This window comes from Theropithecus gelada, chromosome 4 (assembly GCF_003255815.1).
Source record: "Theropithecus gelada isolate Dixy chromosome 4, Tgel_1.0, whole genome shotgun sequence".
Taxonomy (NCBI): domain Eukaryota; kingdom Metazoa; phylum Chordata; class Mammalia; order Primates; family Cercopithecidae; genus Theropithecus; species Theropithecus gelada.
The window spans coordinates 87,808,356-87,829,374 of record NC_037671.1 but is presented as its reverse complement, the minus strand read 5'-3'; the positions used below and the strand labels follow the sequence as shown (position 1 = coordinate 87,829,374).

At 39.1% G+C, this 21,019-nt stretch overlaps 1 protein-coding gene across 4 annotated transcripts in view; it reads left to right on the top strand.

Annotated features, from left to right (window-relative positions):
- Positions 1-21,019, top strand: part of RNGTT (RNA guanylyltransferase and 5'-phosphatase) — a 340,094-nt gene that overhangs the window by 39,702 nt on the left and 279,373 nt on the right. For all 4 annotated transcript variants that reach the window (XM_025383641.1, XM_025383640.1, XM_025383643.1 and 1 more), the window contains one exon: positions 19,414-19,489. In XM_025383641.1, the coding sequence (XP_025239426.1) occupies positions 19,414-19,489 (76 nt within the window). The remainder of the gene's footprint in view (positions 1-19,413; positions 19,490-21,019) is intronic.

The window sequence follows — 21,019 nt, the reverse complement described above, 5'->3', positions numbered from 1 at the left end:
AGCTGGGACTACAGGCGCCCGCCACCATGCCCGGCTAGTTTTTTGTATTTTTAGTAGAGACGGGGTTTCACCATGTTAGCCAGGATGGTCTTGATCTCCTGACCTCGTGATCCACCCGCCTCGGCCTCCCAAAGTGCTGGGATTACAGGCTTGAGCCACCGCGCCCGGCCAGGAATCTAGATTTTCAAAAGAAAAGTATTAGGTGTCTTTTATGCAGACTTAAATTTGAGAACTGCTGTTGGAATTTAAAGTGTGGTGCCTATTAATGATGATAGTAACAGCTAGTTTTTTGTTTTTTGTTTTGTTTTGTTTTGTTTTGTTTTTTGAGGTAGGGCCTTGCTGTATCGCCCAGGCTAGAGTACAGTGGTGTGACCTCGGCTCACTGCAACCTCTGTCTCCAGGGCTTAAGTGATTCTCCCACCTCAGCCTCCCAAGTAGCTGGGACCACAGGCATGCACCACCACACCCTGCTAATTTTTGTATTTTTTGTAGAGACACGGTTTCACCATGTTGCCCAGGTTGGACTTGAACTCCTGGGTTCAAGTGATCTACCCACGTTGGCCTCCCAAAATGCTGGGATTACAGGCGTGAACCCTTGTTTATTAATAAGCTAGTATTAATAAATGCTTATTATTTGCTCAATGGACTTGGGAAACTACAGATAAGGAAACTGAGTCTCAGAGAAGTTAAGTACTTTGCCCATGGTCATGCATCTAATAAGTAGTTGAGCCAGGTTTTTTCTTTTTTTTTCTTGTCACTGCTATACTAACATGGATAAGCCAGGTTTTTAATCCAGTTTCTGGCTTTAACATTGAAATCTGTAATTAGTTGCTATGCTGGTTTCTAGTTTCACATAAAAGTGAAACATTTTCGTGTTAAAAAAAAAAACAAAAACAACAGGTGGGTGTAGTGGCTCACTCTTGTTATCTCAGCACTTTGGGAGGCCAAGATGGGAGGATCACTTGAAGCCAGGGGTTTGAGACCATCCTGGATAACAAAGTGAGAACTTGTCTCTGTAAATAAAAAAATTAGCTAAGTGCAGCAGTGTACTCCTGTAGTCCCTTAAGAGGCTGAGGTGGGAGGACTGCTTGAACCCAGGAGTTCGAGGCTGTAGTGAGGTATGATCACACCTGCACTCCAGCTTGGGCAATAGAGTGAGACTCTGTCTCTTAAAAAAAAAAAATTGGAGAGGAAAATGTTTGAGGGCAAAGAAAAAAACAAAACATAAAACAACAACAAAAGACACAACAGAAGGAAGGCAAAAAGATGTTGGACAAATTGGGGTCTGGCTTGGTGGCACATACCTGTAATCCCAGCTACTTGAGAGGCTGAGGCAGGAGGATTGCTTGAGCCCAGGAGTTTGAGACTGGTCTGGGCAACATAGCAAAAATTCTGTCTTGAAAAAAGATTTTGACAAATTTGGAAAAATATCTGAAGCATATGTGACATAAAAAACTAATAATCTTATTTATGAAGATATCTTATACACCAGTAGGTGAAAGAGGCATTCCTTAATAGAAAATTATGGAAAACAATGAAAGAGCAATTTACAGAATATGAAATACAAGAAACCAAGAAACATGAAAAAATTGTTCTCACTTGCTAATGAGATACAAATTAAAATACATGCTGTTAGCTGCACTCCACATCAAATTGGCAAAGATTAAAAAAATTATATTTCTGAGAGCTCCTGGGGGACTTTGCCCTGCACCAGCTGGGAGTGGTGTCAGTTCAGTTCCGGATTGAACAAGGCCCTTGCACATGGCATGTTCGGGGCCCAGCCTAAAGTTCTTGTCACTTCCTCATGCAAAGCCAACCAGCCATCACTATCCTGGGTGGAGCCCCACAGCATTCAGGTGGCCCTTGGCCACCTCTCCTCAGGGCCGCCCGGATAACTGAGTACCCCTCCCAGTGGCTTCCCCTTCCCCTCCCTGGGGCTGCCAGGGGCACGTCGCTCTGTGCCATGGACTGAGACCAGCTCCTGGTGACAGAATGACCTGTTTATTGGAAATGCCTTGTTGCCAGAGAAAGGAATCTTGGAACAAAACTATTTAGTTTAATTGTGAACTGGCCACAGGGCAACTATTTAAAAAAATCAACTTATTAAGTTGGAGCACTATAATAGCTCCTGCTGATTTAGCAACGATGTGTTTGCTAAACACATAATGTTATGTTTTATGAGGAAAAGGGATCATAAGGAAGAGTGAGGACATTAGGTGGGTAAAAGTAGCCTCGTATTAGTGTCTGTTTCTACACAGACAAAACCTTTGGGTTTTGTTCTCTTTGTCAGGTAAATGTTTGTTGCGTACCCTGCTGCACAGAGAACCTCCCTGCATCTGTTTCTCTGTTCCTCTGTGGCTGACTCAATAAACTTTTCCTTCTTGGCAAAAAAAATTATAATATCTGTTAGTGTCAAGGATTGGATAAAATGGGTGATTTCATACATTTTTAGAGTGTTAATTGATAGAGTCTCTGCAGAGGGCTCTGTGGAGAGAGAACATCGTGGTATTTCTCAAGATCCTTAAAAGCGTTTCTCTTGACTCATCAAGACTGTGAACTTATTTTACAGAAGTAGTCAGAGATGGACATAAAGAGTTATGTGAAAGGAATTTCATCACAACTTCCTTGGTAGCAAAAAAACAACCTAGAAACAACAATCATCAATGGTCAGTAAAATCATTAAGTAGAAGACAAAATGAGCAGCCACCACTTGAACCCACTTACTCATCTTAGTACCGCTAAAAGTGGGACAACCAAACATTATGTGCTTCTTGATGTGTTATGAAAGAAAATACACAGTACCGTCTGTAAAATATTCTTACCTAAAGTCTTAAAAGTGAATCTAATTATGTCTCTGGATTTCACTATCAATTTACAAGACATGCAGGAGATAAGAGAACAAACTAATTGATACCATGAGGATGCAATCAGATAAATCCAGAATGTGGAACATTTCACAGAACAATGGCTAGGTTTTTCCGTCATATTGATGGCATTTAAAAAAAGAGGGAATCAGGGACACTTGAGAGACATAACAAAAAAATGCAATTTGTGGCTATTGTTGGATCCTGGTTTGAAAAACTAACTTTATCCCAACACTTTGGGAGGCCGAGGAGGGTGGATCACGAGGTCAGGAGATTGAGACCATCCTGACTAACACGGTGAAACCCCATCTCTACTAAAAAAATACGAAAAATTAGCCAGCCGTGGTGGCGGGTGCCTGTAGTCCCAGATACTCAGGGGGCTGAGGCAGGAGAATAGCATGAACCCGGGAGGTGGAGCTTGCAGTGAGCCGAGATTGCGCCACTGCACTCCAGCCTGGGCGACAGAGTGAGACTCCGTCTCAAAAAAAAAAAAAAAAATTTTTTTTTTAAAGGTACTCGAGGAAATCTGAAAAGAAACTAGGCTCTAGATGACATTAAGGAATTTGTAACTCTTCTTTTGGTGTAATTATTGCATGGTAATCATATGAAACCCAGAGTCCTTATTAGAGATGTATCCTAAAACATTTTTAGTGACATATCTGTGATTTGCTCTAGAATACAGTTAAAGGTCATGAAAATGCTAATTATCCTGATTTGATCATTATACATTGTAGACATGTATTGAAATATCACACTGTACCCCATAAATATGTACAGTTATTGTGTATCAGTTAAATAAGAGCTGGGCCCAGTGGCACATGCCTGTAGTCCCAGCTACTTGGGAGCTAAGGTGGAAAGATTGCTTGAGCCTAGGCGTTGAAGTCCAGCCTGGACAACATAGCGAGACCTGCTCCCTAAAAAACTTTTTAATATAATCATAATAAAGGCAAAAAAAAATTAATACAGTTGTTCCTCAGATTCCTCGGGGGGTTTGGTTCTAGGATCCCCCTCAGATACCAAAATCCTCTAATGCTCAGTGCTCAAGTGCCTTGTATAAAATGGCATAGTATTTGCATATGACCTATGAACATCCTGCCCTTTTCTTAAATCACCTCTAGGTATTAACTTATAATACCTAATACAGTGTAAGTGCTATGTGAACAGTTACCATACTGTATTTTTAAATTTGTATTATTTTTTACTTTTTTATTTTTTTTTACTGAGCTTTTTCCCAAATAATTTTAATACAGATATAGGAAGGCCAATTGTAATCCAAAAATATTATTAAGGGTGGAGGATGAAAAAAAATCAGCAAAATGATAGTTACCAAAGCTGGATGATGGATACATGGGGTTTCATTTTTCTATTCTCACTACTTTGGATATGTCTGCAAATTTCCATAATAAAAATAATTTGAGAGTACTGCCCCAGAGAAGCTAACAGTATGGTAAAAATCGAAAACATCTGGTTCTAAGGGTTTCAGATAAGGGACTATGAAGCTGTAGTTACTGCTAAGGATTAGAAAAGGTTTCAAGCTTCTGTGTGTTTCAAGAACTTTGTATTTCCACCAAGCCTACAGCATTAGCTCACAGCTTCACCAATTATCAACTGATAACTGAATCAATTGTCAACTGTAACTGATAAATTAACAATTATATTAGCTAATTTAAAGGTTACTTTTTTTTTAAAGACCAGGTGTCACTATGTCACCCAGGCTGGGATTTTTTTTAAAACAAGATAGCTTTGAAAGGAAACCTGAGTCTAACTTTTACCACATCACAAATGTTTACTATTTGTGGTCACAAATATTGATCAGCAAGAGTTTGTGCAAGGCTGATAAAAATCCCTTCTCTGAAACTAAAAATAAGTGAAAGTGCTATAAAAGCAGGACAATGTTTTCAGATCCTAAGACTATTTAAGCTTGATTCTTTAATGCTTTTTATTTAAAAAGGTGTTATCAGCAATTAGTTCTGAGACCAGTTCCTGTTATTGTCTCTACAGTAATATTATAAGAAATAACTGGCAATACATCCTGTGCTCCAAAATTTGGCAGGCCCAAAGCAAATGTTTCCACTTCAATCCACATGAACAGAATCACTGCTGGGAATATAAAACAAGTTACATATTTATCACTAGGTTCTATAAATTTTATAACCTGTAAACACTCAAAACAATTAGATTTTTTTCTTATCAGTTCTTCTAAGAATACACCTGCACAATTTATAACAAGGATGAATTTGTTTTCCTAAACCTGGAGTATGAATCCTTCTAAAATCATGACCTCTAATGCCAGAGATTAAAATTGCTTGACTGCCCTCCTTTGAATTCATTAAGCATATTTAGCATTTACCCCTATAATGGCTTCTCTCAAATGAGAAAACACTTTTGTGAGTTGTTTTTAATTATTCAGATAAAGGCCTCAGTATTACCTTAAGCTGTGTAGGTGCTAGTCATACACCTCGGTATATGAGTATATATGTGTGATTGTTACATATATTCATGTAAATATATGAATATATGCACACACACCCTTAATATATTTCATGTATATCCCATAATATTGTTCTGTTAAATAATAGCTGCATACTGTACCATATAAATAACCTGCTTTTTTCAAAACAAAAAATATAGTATAGTAACTATTCACATAGTGCTTACATTGTATTAGGTATCATAAGTAATACCTAGAGGTGATTTAAAGAAAAGGGCAGGACGTTCATGGGTCATATACAAATACTATGCCGTTTTATACAAGGCACTTGAGCATTGAGCATCAGAGGATTTTGGTATCTGAGCGGGGATTCTAGAACCAATCCTCTGAGGAGTCTGAGGAACAAATGCATTAAATTTTTTTTGCCTTTATTATTATTATATTAAATAATTTTTTAGAGACCAGGTCTTGCTATGTTGTTCAGGCTGGACTTCAACTTCATCCCACAAATTGTGACAATTAAAATGGTCTCTAGACATTGCAAAATGTTCCCTGGGGGGCAAAATCTTCCTCAGTTAAGAACTACGGAACCCTGGGTGCAGTGGCTCACACCTGTAATCCCAGCACTTTGGGAAGCCGAGGTGGGTGGATCACCTGAGGTCAGAGTTCGAGACCAGCCTGACCAACATGGTGAAATCCTGTCTCTACTAAAAATACAAAATTAACCAGGCGTGGTGGCGCATGCCTGTAATCCCAGCTACTCAGGAGGCTGAGGTAGAGGTTGTAGTGAGCCGAGATTGCTCCATTGCACTGGGCAACAAGAACAAAACTCCATCTCAAAAAACAAACAAACAAACAAACAAAACCAAAACAACTACTGACCGAATTAGACTGATCAGATAATTAGGATTTTAAGCGTTAAAAAATTTATCTAGCTAGTGAGATAGAAATAAATTGTGGGTCAGGTGTGGTGGCTCAGGCCTGCAATCCCAGAAGATCAAGACCAAGGATCTCTTGAGCCCAGGAGTTCAAGACCAGCCTTGGCAACATAGAGAGACCCTGTCTGTAAACCACCCCCCCCCCCAAAAATAGTATATGTTGAGATCAGGCTTTATTTAAAAAGATACATAGTCACCAGCCCTTTATAAACTGCCCCTAGCATGTATAGCTGTAGCTGATCTCTCTGTCCATTTGTTGGGGAGTTTCTTTTCCTAGTTTGATTGTAAATGCCATATACATTTATTTCATTATATTAGCTTGCCTAGAAAAATTTGAATAGAAGTTGCCTTGAAATAGTTAATTGTGAGCTAATATTTAGTTAAAAACTGAGGCTTACTTACCACTAGATGGACCCATTCTCATGATGAAGAAAACTGAAAATTGCTTTAAAAAAATACTGAAGACATATCTAAGCTTGTAGTATACCTAATTAATGGATTTTTTAATATCAAATATGTAATCTCCCACATTTTTCTATAGAGGTTTGTTATGATGGTTTTGTAACTTTATAACCCTATCTGTAAATGTTTTAATGTATAACTGAACCATTAGACTAAGACTCTGTGTATTTGCATATAAAGAATATTAAAAGGAAAATGGTACTTTCCTAGATTACATATCTTCACATGGCATATTAGCTAATTGACAATTATTCTTACATTTCCTATTCATAAAAATATTTAATCTTGCAAGAGTAAAAATTGGATACAAAAACAGTAGCTTAGGTGAGAAACATCAAAAGTTGAAATATTTGTTGCTTGAATTGGTCTGAAATAGAAGATAGTAAGGAAATTTACATGTAGGATTAAGACACATGAATACAAAAATGCAGCGCACATCTTTGTGTGGCTTTTTTGAAGCACTTTTTCTTACAAAGTAATGGAGATAATGGAATTTATAGATTTTCTTGGTCATAGCTATTTATTTCTAAGTGATGTCTTTCAGTTCAAGACTGATCTCTTTATTTTTTATCTTCTTCCTTCAGAAACTTCATTTCGCTTATATTGTTTCTATTATTGTCAAGCTTTGTGGTTTAACTAGGTTCTTGTCCTGAGCCTGTAAACATACCTAAACTTGTTAAATAATCCCCTCCTGCTAAAAAAAAACCCCGTACACTTCTTTCTGTTTTGCATTCCCTCTTCCTTTCTCAGCCGACTTCTTAAAAGAATCTATACTTAAATCCATTTATTCCTATCCACTTTCTTGCAGTCTGGAGTCCTCCCTCAGCATTGTTTTTTGTTTGTTTGCTTTTTAAGACTGTGTCTCACTCAGTCATCTGCGCTAGAGTGCAGTGGTGTAGTCATAGCTCACTGTATCCTCAACCTCCTGGTCTCAAGGAATCCTCCCACCTCAATTTCCTGAATAGCTGGGACTACAGGCACTTGCCACCATGCCTGGCTATTTTTTAAATTTTATTTTTTGTAGAGATAGGGTCATACTCTATTGTCCAGGCTGGTCTTGAACTCCTGGCCTCAAGTGATATTCCTGCCTCGGCCTCCTAAAGTGGCAGGGATTACAGGCGTGAGCCACTGCACCTGGCTAGCACTCTTAATCAAATAGTGATTTTCCATTCTAATCATTATGTGACATTTAAACACTCATATCTTAGAAAAGTTCCCTTACTTGGCGTACATGACCCTGTGTTTTTGTTCTTTGAAGCCCATCATGTTTCATTCTCAGTCTTTTTTTGAGATGATGTCTCACTCTGTCGCCCAGGCTAGAGTGCAGTGGCATGATCTCAGCTCACTGCAGCCTCTGCCTCCTGGGCTCACGCGATTTTCCTGCCTCAGCCTCCCGAGTAGCTGGGATTACAGGCCACCGCCACCAACTCCAGTTAATTTTTGTATTTTTAGTGGAGATGGGGTTTCTCCATGTTGGCCAGGCTGGTTTTGAGCTCACCCCCCACCAGCCTCAGCCTCCCAAAGTGCTGGGATTACAGGCCAGAGCTGTAATACAGCTGTAATCAGCTGCAATCAGGAGTGGTTTTTCTAAACTCTGGTAATTTTATTGCCATGCTTAAAATTCTTCACTATATCTCCATTGCCTTTATACTCTTTAGTATGTTTCACAAGTTTTTTCAGGATTTTGACCTTTTCATCCTCTCCAACTGCATTTGGCATTTCTTACCACACCTCATATTCCAGCCATTCTGATTTATTTATAGTTTGCCATATGTGCTTTTTTGATGAATATATTTACATTTGCACAGATTGTTCCTACTGTCTGCAGTTCCATTGTATAAATATCCTTGTTTATTGAGGGTTGGTCAATGACTAAGGTTTTTATTCTAAATATTAATGGTCATTTCATTATACCAGGAATGTAGAAATTGGTGATTTGGCTCAATTGATAGTTCTCAAAAAATTTTTAAGAATAACATATTTTGTGGTGGGCAGGCCTATGCAAACCTATCCCCAAAGTCCAAGGAAGCAAAGAAACCAAAGAAAGAGGCTGACAAATCCGATTTCTTAGAAAGAGATATTTAGTAGGAACTTAAAAAGAAACCAAGCCTGCATCTCAGGTAGCAGTGAGATAAGATGGTAGATCCCCAGCATTACTCCCAAGAGCCAGGGCTTATATACCTTAGGAAACAGGTGATTGAGGAGGGATAAGTAGAACAAGTAAGTACAATCACATCAAGGTTGTTTTTACCCATGGACAGGATTTATAGTTAGGACATGCTGTTACACAAAGAACAGAAGATAAACTAGAAATCTTAGAGGCCTTCCCAGAACTGGGGTTAATCAGAAGTCAACATGGGCAGATTAGCATCCAAGATGGAGTTGCTTTGGCCTCCACATAGCAAAAGCTTTTTTTGGAAAGAACTCCTACCATAATAAACAAGTGAGATTAAAGTGATTTTTTTGGCATATATTTTTAAATGTATCAAATGTATAACCTGGATTTTTTATAAAGTTCATTGCTGAGAACAAGGCCATATTGATGAACACAAACATTTGGATTATGTTATTAATACAAACTGCAGACTTATACCAGCATCTCACTTTAGCATCTAGCTAAAAAAATCAACATATTGAGGTATAATTTTATATAAAACAGGATTCATTTACATTGTACAATCTGATGATTTTTTTTTTATTCTTGAGACAGTGTCTCACTCTCACCCAGGCTGGATTGTAGTGATGCCATGGTGGCTCACTGTGCCCTCCACCTCCTGGACTCAAGCCATCCTCCCCTCTCAGCCTCCTGAGTAGCTGGGACTACAGGCACTGGGACTATAGGCACACACCACCACGCATGGTGAATTTTTGTATTTTTTCTAGAGGCAGGGTTTCACCGTGTTGCCCAGGCTGGTCCTGAACTTCTGGGCTCAGATTATTTACCCGGCTTGGCTTCCCAAAGTGCTGTTATCACAGGTGTGAGCCACCAGCCTGGAAGAGTCTGAGGTTTGATAGATGTAGGTACTGGTAAAACCACAGTATGAGGGTTCCAGTTTCTCTGCATCCTCAGGAACACTTGATAGGGGGTCACTCTTTTCAATTTTAGCTATTTGAATGAATGTATACTAGGATCTCATTGTGGTTTTAACTTACATTTTCTTGACAATTGATGATGTTAAGCAACTTATGTGCTTTGTGGTCTTACATATTTTATAAAGTTCAGATCTTTTGCCTAGGTTTAAAAAAAATTGAGTTATCTTATTGAACTGTAACAGTTCTTTTAAAAAAAATTTTTTTTTGTATCAGCAAATATTGCCTGACAAAATAGTTCTTTATATATTCCAGATGTAAGTCCTTTGCCAGATATATGTGTTGCAAATATTTTCTGTGGCTGGCCTTTTGGTTTCTTTATTTAAATTTAAATTTTAGATTCAGTGGGTAACATGAGCAGGTTAAGACCCCACCCATCGGATCATCTGGAACTTCCCTCTGGAGATGAGAGACAAGAGACGAGAGACTGACTGGAAATTCTCTCGGTCAAGGTCCAAACCTAAAGACTCACTGGCACAGACATGTTATAAGGGATGTTATATTGTGAGAGGCAGCAGTTTGGGCGTCTGTTGGTTTTATTACCCAGATAGTGAACATAGTACCCAATAGGGAGTTTTTCAGCCCTTGCTTTTATTCCTGTCTTCCTCCTGTTGGAATCCCCAGTGTCTGTTGTTCTGCCTTTATGTCTGTGTGTACCCAAAGTTTAGCTCCAACTTACAAGTGAGAACATGTGATATGTGGTTTTCTGTTTCTGCGTTAATTCACTTGGGATAATGGCCTCCAGCTGCATCCATGTTACTGCGAGGGATGTGATTTCATTCTTTTTTATGGATGCATAGTATTCCATGGTATATATGTACTGCATTTTGTTTACCCAGTCCACCATTGATGGACACCTAGGTTAATTCCATGTCTTTGCTATTGTAGATAGTGCTGTGGTAAGCATAGAAGTGCAGGTATCTTTTTGGTAGAATTTTCCTTTGGGTATATTTCCAATAATGGGATTGTGGGTCAAATGGTAGTTCTGTTTTTAGTTCTTTGCAAAATCTCCAAATTGCTTTCCACAGTGACTAAACTAACTTACATTCACCCCAACATTGTATAAGCATTCCCTTTTCTCTGCAGCCTCTCCAGCATCTGTTATTCTTTGACTTTTTAGTAATAATCATTCTGACTGGTGTGAGATGGTATCTCACTGTGGTTTTTATTTGCATGTCCATGGTAAGTGATGGTGAGCATTTTTTCATTTTTGTTGGCCACTTGTATGTCTTCTTTTGATAACTGTCTATGTCCTTTTCCCACTTTTTAATGGGGTTATTTGCTTTTTGCTTGTTGAATTATATAGATTCTGGATATTAGTCCTTTTTCAGATACACAGTCTGTGATTATTTTCTCCCATTCTTAGGTTGTCTGTTTACTCTGTTGATAGTTTATTTTGCTGTGCAGAAGCTCTTTAACTTAATTATGTCCCACTTGTCAATTTTTGTTTTTGAGGAGTTAGACATAAATTCTTTGCCTCAGCTGTTATCCGCAAGGATATTTCCTAGGTTTTCTTCCAGGGTTTTTATGGTTTGCAGTCTTGCATTTAAGTCTTTAACCCATCTTGAGCTTTTTTTTTTTTTTTTTGTATGCGGCGATAAGTAGGGGTCCAGTTTAATTCTTCTGCATATAGTTAGCCAGTTTTCCTAGCCCAGTTTATCGAATGGGGTACCCTTTTCTCATTGTTTATTTTTGTTGACTTTGTTGAAGATTGGTTAGTTGAAGGTATGTGGCTTTATTTCTGGGTTCTCCATTCTATTCCATTTGTCTATGTGTCTGTTTTTGTAGGTGTATCATGCTCTTTTTGGTTACTGTAGCCTTATTAGTACAGTTTGCGATTGGTTGTAATGTGATGCCTTCATCTTTGTCCTTTTTGCTTAGGATTGCTGTGGCTATTTGGGGTCTTTTTTTGGTTCCATATGTTATAATAGTTTTTTTCTTCTGTGAAAGAAAAATGCTGTTGGTAATTTGACAGGAATGGGGTTGGATCTGTAGATTGCTTTGGACAATATGGACATTTTAACAATATTGATTCTTTCAATCCATGAACATGGAATTTTTTTTATTTGTTTGTGTTGTCTGTGATTTCTTTCAGCAGTGTTTTGTAGTTCTCCTTATACAGATCTTTCACCTCCTTGGTTGGGTATATTCCTAGGTATTTTATTTTTTTGTGTGGCTATTGTAAATGGAATCGTGTTCTTCATTTGGCTCTCAGCTTGAACATCATTGGTTTATAGAAATGCTATTGACTTTTGTATGTTGATTTTGTATTCTGAAAATTTACTGAAATAGAGAACGTTTGATGGCTTCTCTTTCTATTTGGATGCCTTTTATTTCTTTCTTTTGCCTGATTGCTCTTGCTAGGACTTCTAGTACTATGCTGGATAGGAGTGGTGAGAGTGGGCCTCCTTGTCAGGTTCGTTTTCTTAAGGGGATTGGTTCCAGCTTTTGTCTGTTCAGTATTATGTTGGCTGTGGGTTTAGCATAGATGGCTCTTACTATTTTGAGGTATGTTCTTAAGTGTGTAGTTTGTTTAGGATTTTTATCATGCAGGAATGTTGGATTTTGTCGAATGCTTGTTTTGCATCTATTGAGATGATCATGTGGTTTTAGTTTTGAATTCTGTTTATGTGTTGAATCATACTTATTGATTTGCATATGTTGAACCAACACTGCAACCCAGGAGCAAAGTTTGCTTGAAGCAGTGAATTAACTTTTTGATGTGGTGCTGGATTTGGTTTGCTAGTATTTTTTTGAGGATTTTTGTGTCTATGTTTATCCGGGGTATTGACCTATAGCATTGTTTTTTTTTGTTGTGTTTTTGCCAGATTTTGGTATCACAATATGCTGATTTTGTAGAATGAATTAGGAAGGGGTCCCTTCTCTTCAATTTTTGGGGATCATTTCAGCAGGATTGGTACCAGCTCTTTGTATGTCTGGTAGAATTGGGCTGGGAATCCATCTGGTCTAGGGCTTTTTTTTTTTTTTTTTGGAAACAGTTTCACTCTATTGGCCAGGCTGGAGTGTAGTGCTGCAATCTTAGCTCACTGCAACCTCTGCCTCCTGTGTTCCAGCAATTCTCATGCCTCAGCCTCCTGATTAGCTGGGATTACAGGTGTGTGCCACCATGCCTGGCTAATTTTTGTATTTTTAGTCAAAACTAAATTTAGTCAAAACAACATTGGTTTCGCCATGTTGGCCTGGCTGGTCTTGAATTCCCGGCCTCAGTGATCTGCCTGCCTCAGCCTCCCAAAGTGTTGGGATTATAGGTTTGAGCCACTGTGCCTGACCAGGGCTTTTTTGGGGTTGGTAGGTTTTTTATAACTGACTCAATTTCGGAGTTCATTATTAGCTTGTTCAGGGTTTCAGTTTCTTCCTTCTTCAGTTGTGAAGTTGTGTGTTTCCAGGAATTTATTCATTTTCTCTGGATTTTCTAGTTTGTGTGCATAGAGGTATTCAGAATAGTCTCTGAGAATCTTTTGTATTTCTGTGGGGTTGGTTGTAATGTCACTGTTGTCATTTCAGATTCTGCTTATTTGGATCTTCTCTCTGTTTTTTTCTTTGTTAATCCAGCTAATGGCCTGTCAATCTTGTTTATCCTTTCCAAGAAACAACTTTTCATTTCACTATGTAGTTTTCTTTGTATGGCTTTTTGGGTCTCAATTTCTTTTTGCTCTGCTCTGATTTTAGTTATTTCTTTTCTCCCGCTAATTTTGGGATTTGTTTGCTTTTGTTTTTCTAGTTCCTTTAGATGTGATATTAGATAGTTTGAGATCTACTTTTCTTTTCTTTTTCTTTTTGGTGACAGGATCTCACCCTGTCAGCCAGGCTAGAGGTCAGTAGCATGATCATAGCTCACAGCAGCCTCAAGCTCCAGGGCTCAAACAGTCTTCCTGCCCTAACCTGAGTAGCTAGGATTACAAGTGCATGCCATCACGCCTGGTTGATTTTAAATTTTTTTTTTTTTTTTTTTGTAGAGATGGGGTCTTGCTTTATTGCCCACGCTGGTCTTGAACTCCTGGGCTCAGGTGATCCTCCTGCCTTGGCCTCCCAAAATGCTGGGATTACAAGTATGAGCCACCATGCCCAGGCGTTTCTATCTTCTTCTTCTTCTTTTTATTTTATTTTTTGAGATAGGGCTTACTTTATCACCCAGGATGGAGTTCAGAGGCACAATCTCGGCTCACTGCAGCCTCGACCTCCCGGGTTCAAGCAATCCTCCCACCTCAGCACTCCCCCAGTAGCTGGGACTACAGGCACGTGCCACTATACCTGGCTTATTACTTTCTTTCTTTTTTTTGCTTTTTTTTTGGTAGAGACGGAGGTCTTGCTATGTTGCCCAGGCTGGTTTCGAACTCCAGACCTCAAGCCATCTGCTTGGCCTCCCAGAGGGCAAGAATTACGGACATGAGCCACTGTCTCCAGCCATTTCTATCTTCTTGATGTAGGCATTTAGTGCTGTGAATTTTCCTCTTAACACTAATCTTGCTGCATATCAGAGATTTTGGTATGTTTTACCTCTGCTTTCATTTGTTTTCAAATAATTTTTTGTTTTCTTTCTTAATTTCGTTGTTTGCCCAAAAGTCATTCAGGAGGAAGTTGTTTCATTTCCATGTAATTGTGTGGTTTTGAGAGTTTATCTTGGTATTGATTTCGATTTTTATTTCCCTGTGGTTCAAGCACATACTTGGCATGATTTAGATTTTTTAAAAAAAATTTATTGAGACTTGCTTTATTACCCATCTGGAAGTTCCTGTTTTATGAATCTGCATGCTACAATGTTGGGTGTATATACATTTAGGATAGTTAAGTCTTCTTGTTGAATTGAACTTTTTATTATTATATAATGATCTTTGTCCTTTTTTATTGCTTTTGGTTTAATGTTTATTTATCTGAAACAAGACTAGCAACCCCTGCTCTTTTTTGTTTTTCATTTGCATGATAGATCTTTCTCCATTCCTTTACTTTGAAGCTGGGGGTATGAGTTGGTTTCTTGAAGATAGCAGAAAGTTGGTTCTTCTTTTTTTTTAAATTCAATTTGCCACCCTGTGTCTTTTAAGTGGAGTGTTTAGACTGCTTACATTCAAGGTTAATGATATGTGAGATTTTTTTCCAGTGGTGGTGCTGTTGGCTGGTTGCTTTGTAGCCTTGATTGTGTAATTGTTTTACAGGGTCTGTGGGCTGTGTACTTACATGTATTTTTGTGGTAGCAGATACTGTTTTTGTTTCCATGTTTAGAACTCCCATAAGTATCTCTTGTAAGGCCAGTCTAGTGGTAACAAATTCCCTTAGCAATTGCTTGTCCCACAAAGATTTTATTTCTCCTTTGTTTATGAAGCTTAATTTGGTGGGATATGGAATTCTTGGCTTGAATTTCTCCTAGGATGCTAAATATAGGTCCCTAGTCTCTTCTGGCTTGTAAGATTTCTACTGAGAAGTCTGCTATTAGCCTGATGAGGTTCCCTTTGTAGACTCTTTTTCTAGTTGCCTTTAAGATTTTTTCTTTTGCATTGACCTTGGAAAGTCTGATGACTCTGTGCCTTGATGATGGCAGTTTTGTATAGTACCTCACAGGGGTTTTCTGAATTTCTTATATTAGCATGTTGACCTGTCTAGCAACTTTGGAGACATTTTTGTGGATTATTTCCTCAAATATGTTTTTCATGGTGCTTATTCTCTCTCCTCAGGAATACCAGTGGGTTGTAGGTTTGGTCACTTTATATAATCCCATTATTTCTCAGAGGCTTTGTTCATTTGTTGAAGATCCTTTTTCTTTATTTTTGTCTGACTCAGTTGCTTCAAAGGATTGGTCTTCAAGCTCTGAGATTCTTTCCTCTGCTTGGTTTAGTCTGTTGTTAATCATCTCTTATAAGGCCAGTTGTTAAGGTTTTTAATTGTATTTTGAAATTCCTGTGGTGAATTGAATTTCAGATTGGTTCTTCCTTAGTATACCTATGTTCTATTTCAAATCTTGGATTGTTTTTCTAGCTTCTTTGGATTGGGTTTCAACCTTCTCTTGGGTCTTGTTGAGCTTCCGTGCCATCCATATTCTGAATTCTGTGTCTGTAATTTCAGACATTTTCTTCTGGTTGGGATCCATTGCTAGGGAGTATATGCAATCCTTTGGAAATAACAAAACACTCTCACTTTTTGAATTGCCAGAGTTCTTGCAGTGATTTCTTCTCATCTGAGGGAACTGGTGCTTCTTTTTCTTTTTGTATTTGCTGTTGATTGAATTGGGGGTTTTGTTTTTATATTCTTTTGTCCCTTGAGAGTTTGACGGTGGTGTATATTGTGTATAGTCAGTTGGCTTCATTTCTGGGGGCCAAGGGTCCTGGGTTGTAGATAGGCTTCTGTGAGGGTTTCACAGGCTTTGCATGTTAAAGCAGTGTGTTTTTGTTTGGTGGTGTAATTCAAGCTGCAGTTGGTGCTTAAATGTAAGGGCAGATAGGCTCTTACACAGCTGCGCATGCCCTCTTTGTATTTCACTGTATCCTCAGCAGTGCTCTGGAGAGAGGAGGCAGGGGGTAAGATACGACTTTCTCTCCAAGTCTGTTCTTAAGCCTTGGTGGTATCCCCCTCAATACTGGCACTGTTCACGTTTCCTTTGCTCTGTGTGGGGCTTTGGTGGGCTTCTCTTCCTGCTCCCTTAGGTATGATTCAAGCCAAGGGTTAGGCCACCAGGAGACCTAAAACTCCTTAGGGACCTACCAGTCTCCTGTGCTTGTCAGTCAGAGTGGGTTGTGGGTATGTCTGCAGGTAGTCTGATAATGCAGTGGGTCAAGCAAGGGTGGTGGATCCTCAGGCAGGGAAGTGGCACTGTGTGTGTGTAGCCAGTATAATGACCATGGCCTGAGGTTTGCAGCCCAGCAGATGGCTGTGTGGCCCTCACAACTTGCACTCCCCCGACCTGGCTGGTCTCTCTCTGATGTCTGTCCCAGGAGCAGGTGCAACTGGACCGGCCAGGCTTGTCTCAAAAACCCTGCGTGCCCAGTGTTTTGAGCCATTTCAGATGTTCCAGGCCATGGGGCTTCCTGGGGAAGAAACCTTGTCTGGCTGTCAGGCCACACCTATCCTGGACTGGTCTTCTGAAGAGAGGGATACCTAGTTGCCAGGCCACACTCTTCTCTGTGTTCTGAGAGTGAGGGCTCCTTTCCTGCCCAAGCTCAGGCTGTAGATCTCAGCTCAATACTCCTGGGCAGTGTGCCTGAGTCCTGGGGAGTTGGGACCAGGCCTGCACATTTGTCCTCCGGCCCCTTGGGATCAGGGACTGTCTGTGCTGGGAGTGATAAATTGCTCCCAGGCTGCCAGCAGAACACTCAGGCAGGGAAGTGGAGGCTGTTCTGTCGGCACCCTCTTGCGGGAGCAGCCAGGCAGGCAGTCTTGGAAGAGCTGGCAGGCAAAGGGGCATATGGATCAGATACACTCCGGTCCTATGGCAGTGTCAGTCTTACTCTCTTTGCCCAGCAGATAGCAGGACCTACAGCCACTCAGTACAAGCTGGAGAGCCTTGGAGGATGGGCCCTATGGTGGTGTTTTGCTGCAGCTGCACTGTGGTCTGTGGGGCTCATGGCTACAATCTTGTAGCTAGGATCCCAGAGGACCACGGTGGGAGTGTGGTGCCCAGGGTTCCTTCTCTCAGCCCTCCCTTAGGTCCAGACCGGAACTGGGGGCCAGTCCTCGTGCCTAGTTACTCCAAGCAGTCTGCCTCGCTTCCTCCCTCTTCAAACACTGTGTCTGCATTGCCTCTTTATTGGCTTTCAGTGTTTTCTCTCAAAATATCTGTTCAAAGTTGCAGGATTTTTATTGTCAAGTTTTTGGTGGTTCAAAGTTTGGTGGCTTACCTGATACTTTGGTTCCTTTTCATGGAAGAGGCGTTTTTCAGCTGTAGGTAGTTGGCCATCTTGCCCAGAACTCCTTTTTATTTTCTTAATGATGTCTTTCAAAGAGCAAACCCTTACTATTTTGAAGTAGTCTGATTTATCAATGTTTTTCTTCATTTCATGCTTTTTGTGTTTTATCTAAGAAATCTTTTCTACTCTAAGCTTGCAAAGATTTACTTCTATATTTTCTTCTATAAGTTTTGTAAATCTATCTAGTTTATTTCTGTATTTGATCTTAGTTGTACTCTATCAGTATGATCTATATATACAGAGAAGAATAATTTGTAGAAGGTAATGTTAGAAAGATACAGGCTGGGCATTGTGGCTCACGCCTGTAATCCCAGCACTTCGGGAGGCTGAGGTGAGAGGATTGCTTGATCCCGAGTTTGAGAGCCGCCTGGGCAACATAGTGAGACCCTGTCTTTACCATAAAAGAAAAATTAGCTGGGGACAGTGGTGTGAGCCTATAGTTCCAGCCACTCCGGAGGTTGAGGCGGGAGGATCACTTGAGCCCAGGAGGTCAAGGCTGTGGAAACCGATCATGCCACTGAACTCCAGCCTGGTTGACAGAGTGAGATCCTGTCTCTAAAAAAAAAAAAAAGATACGGCTTAAATATCAGAAAATCCTTTAATTAAATAGAAATAACAGGAAAAGCTTCATTTTGAAGACTGTAGGAGAGTCAGCAATATTGTCATGTTTTAATTACTGTTTTCAAACTAGTTATATTAGCCTGTTCTCACTCTGCTATAAAGATACTACTCGAGACTAGATAATTTATAAAGGAAAGAGATTTAATGGTCTCACAGTTCTGCATGCCTGGGGAGGCCTCAGAAAACTTACAATCATGATGGAAGGGGAAGCAGGCACGTCTAACGTGGTGAGAAGAGAGAGCGAGCGCGTGAAGGAGGAACTGTCAAACTCTTACAAAACCATCAGATCTCATGAGAGAGCGAGCGCGTGAAGGAGGAACTGTCAAACTCTTACAAAACCATCAGATCTCATGAGAACTCACTCACTATCACAAGAACAGCATGTGGGAAACCACCTCCATGATTCACTCACCTCCCACCAGATCCCTGCCTCGTGGGGATGGTGGGGATTACAAATTGAGATGAGATTTGGGTGGGGACACAGAACCGAACCATATCAGTAGTTAAAATGATCTTGAAAATCTATCAATTAATTGTTTTCTGTAGCTAGTCACTTTTGTTGATTATAGTTAATTAGTATCAGGCCCCATATGAATTTATATTTCTATTAGTTTATTTGCTCTGGTCTAGTTTCTGGATTTTAGAAAATAGGGTTTGACTATTTTGCAAATATATGCCATTGATCATGAAGAGGACCGTTTTTTTTTCTACTAGAGAAATTTAAAGCTTGAGGGTCAGAAGGGTCTTGTGTGTGTTTTATGTGTCCTTTTGAGTTGTGTGTTTGATGAAAATACCTCCTTATTTAAAATGCTTGGAAACTTCTAGTTTTAGTAGAACTTGTTAAACAGTAGAGACAGTTTTAAATCAATATACTTATATATTGCACTTAAACTTCTAGCTAGCTATAAATTAGATTCTAAGCAATTTAAACTGACAAGTTATCAAGTTATAAGAGGTGTTTCAAGTTAAAAAATTAAAAAATGTAATTGTTTTATAAACTAGCTGAAATGTTTTGGTTGCAGGTTGGAATTTTAAAGTAAATGTGGCCTCTTAAGTGACTTATTAATTTTAACCAAAGCTACTTTATTTCCTAGGTGTTCATTGTACTCATGGCTTCAATCGCACTGGTTTTCTCATATGTGCCTTTTTGGTGGAGAAAATGGATTGGAGGTATCTGTATCTTGTTATAATGGAAGATATATTTGTAATTAAAATTTTTATTGATATTTTAGTTGCAGAATTTTATATTATCAAGTTTTTGGTGAACTCATGATTAATGTAATTTGAACTGCTTTTCATTTATATATGGTTAATCTTTATACGACCATTACTTGGTGGGGTGTGTGTGTGTGTGTGTGTGTGTATGTGTGTATATGTATGTTTTGTTTTGTTTTTTTGAGACAAGGTTTCTTCTGTCATCCAGGCTGGAGTATAGTGGTGTGATCATGGCTCGTTGTAGCCTTCACCTCTTGGGGTCAAGCAATCCTCCCACCTCAGCCTCTCAAGTAGCTGGGACCACAAGTGTATGCCACCTATGCTTGGCTAATTTTTTCTTTTCTTTTTTTTTTTTTTTTTTCCTAGTGAGGTGGTCTCCATGTGTTACCCAGGCTGGTCTTGAATTCCCGGGCTCAAGTGATCCTCTACCCTTGGCCTCCCAAAATGTTGGGATTACAGGCATGAGCCACCACATCCAGCCAGCTGTTTTGTATTAACCAGCAAAACACTTTGAGTGCTTATTAATTTCATAAACTGTGTATTTACTTTTTCAGATTTTTTTTCCACCTCTTATAGAATTATCAGAGACAGATTCTTCCAATATTTTGTATTTGTATCCAGCTTTGGAAATTACTATTGTTGTTTTTTACCTTTTAAATACAGGTTGTGTATCCCTTATCTGAAATGCTTTTGAGTAGATGTGTTTCAGATTTTTTTTCACATTTTGGAATATTAGCATTATATTTACCAGTTGAACATCCTTAATCTGAATATCCAAAATCAGAAATGCTCCAATAAGCATCTCCTTTGAGCTTCCCATCAATGCTCAAAAGGTTTTGGGTTTAGGAACATTTAGGATTTAATTTTGGATTAGGGATACTCAACTGATAGCTTTTTTATAGCTGTTGAGTACTAGGACAAGTTTATAATGACATACAAAAGGAATTATTTTTGGGAGAGTGTTACTCCTTTTAAGTCAACCAGCAAATGTTTATTGAGCATCTGTTATTTTTGAAGTATGTTTTTAGATCCTGAGAGATTATGACTTTAGTACCTAATATTCTTAAGAGAATATATTACTAACTGAATCTTCTTGTTGACTGATGGAGCGTCATTATTTATGTTTACAAAGGCTTTCACATAGTAGGTCCTTTTTTGAATATAATCAGATGAAGTACACATATGATTTTTGCATTTTGCAGTATGCGTTGGTGGTGGTTCTGTACTGCATGTACTTTCTAGCTCTGACCATTCAGATGCTCTCCACAGTTATCTCAGTTTCCTGTGTCAGATTCAGCCTGTGCTTACCCTCTCTTTGATGATCTAGACTCTTAATGCCTGGATCTGTTGAAAGTTCCTGTAAAATCAATATGCTTTTATTTTGCTCACATTGTTGTTTTTTTTGACTGGTTTCCCTGCAGAGTCAGACCTCAACCTTCAAGACTTTATTTAAATTCTTCACAGACCCTGTCTAGGCCTCTACTA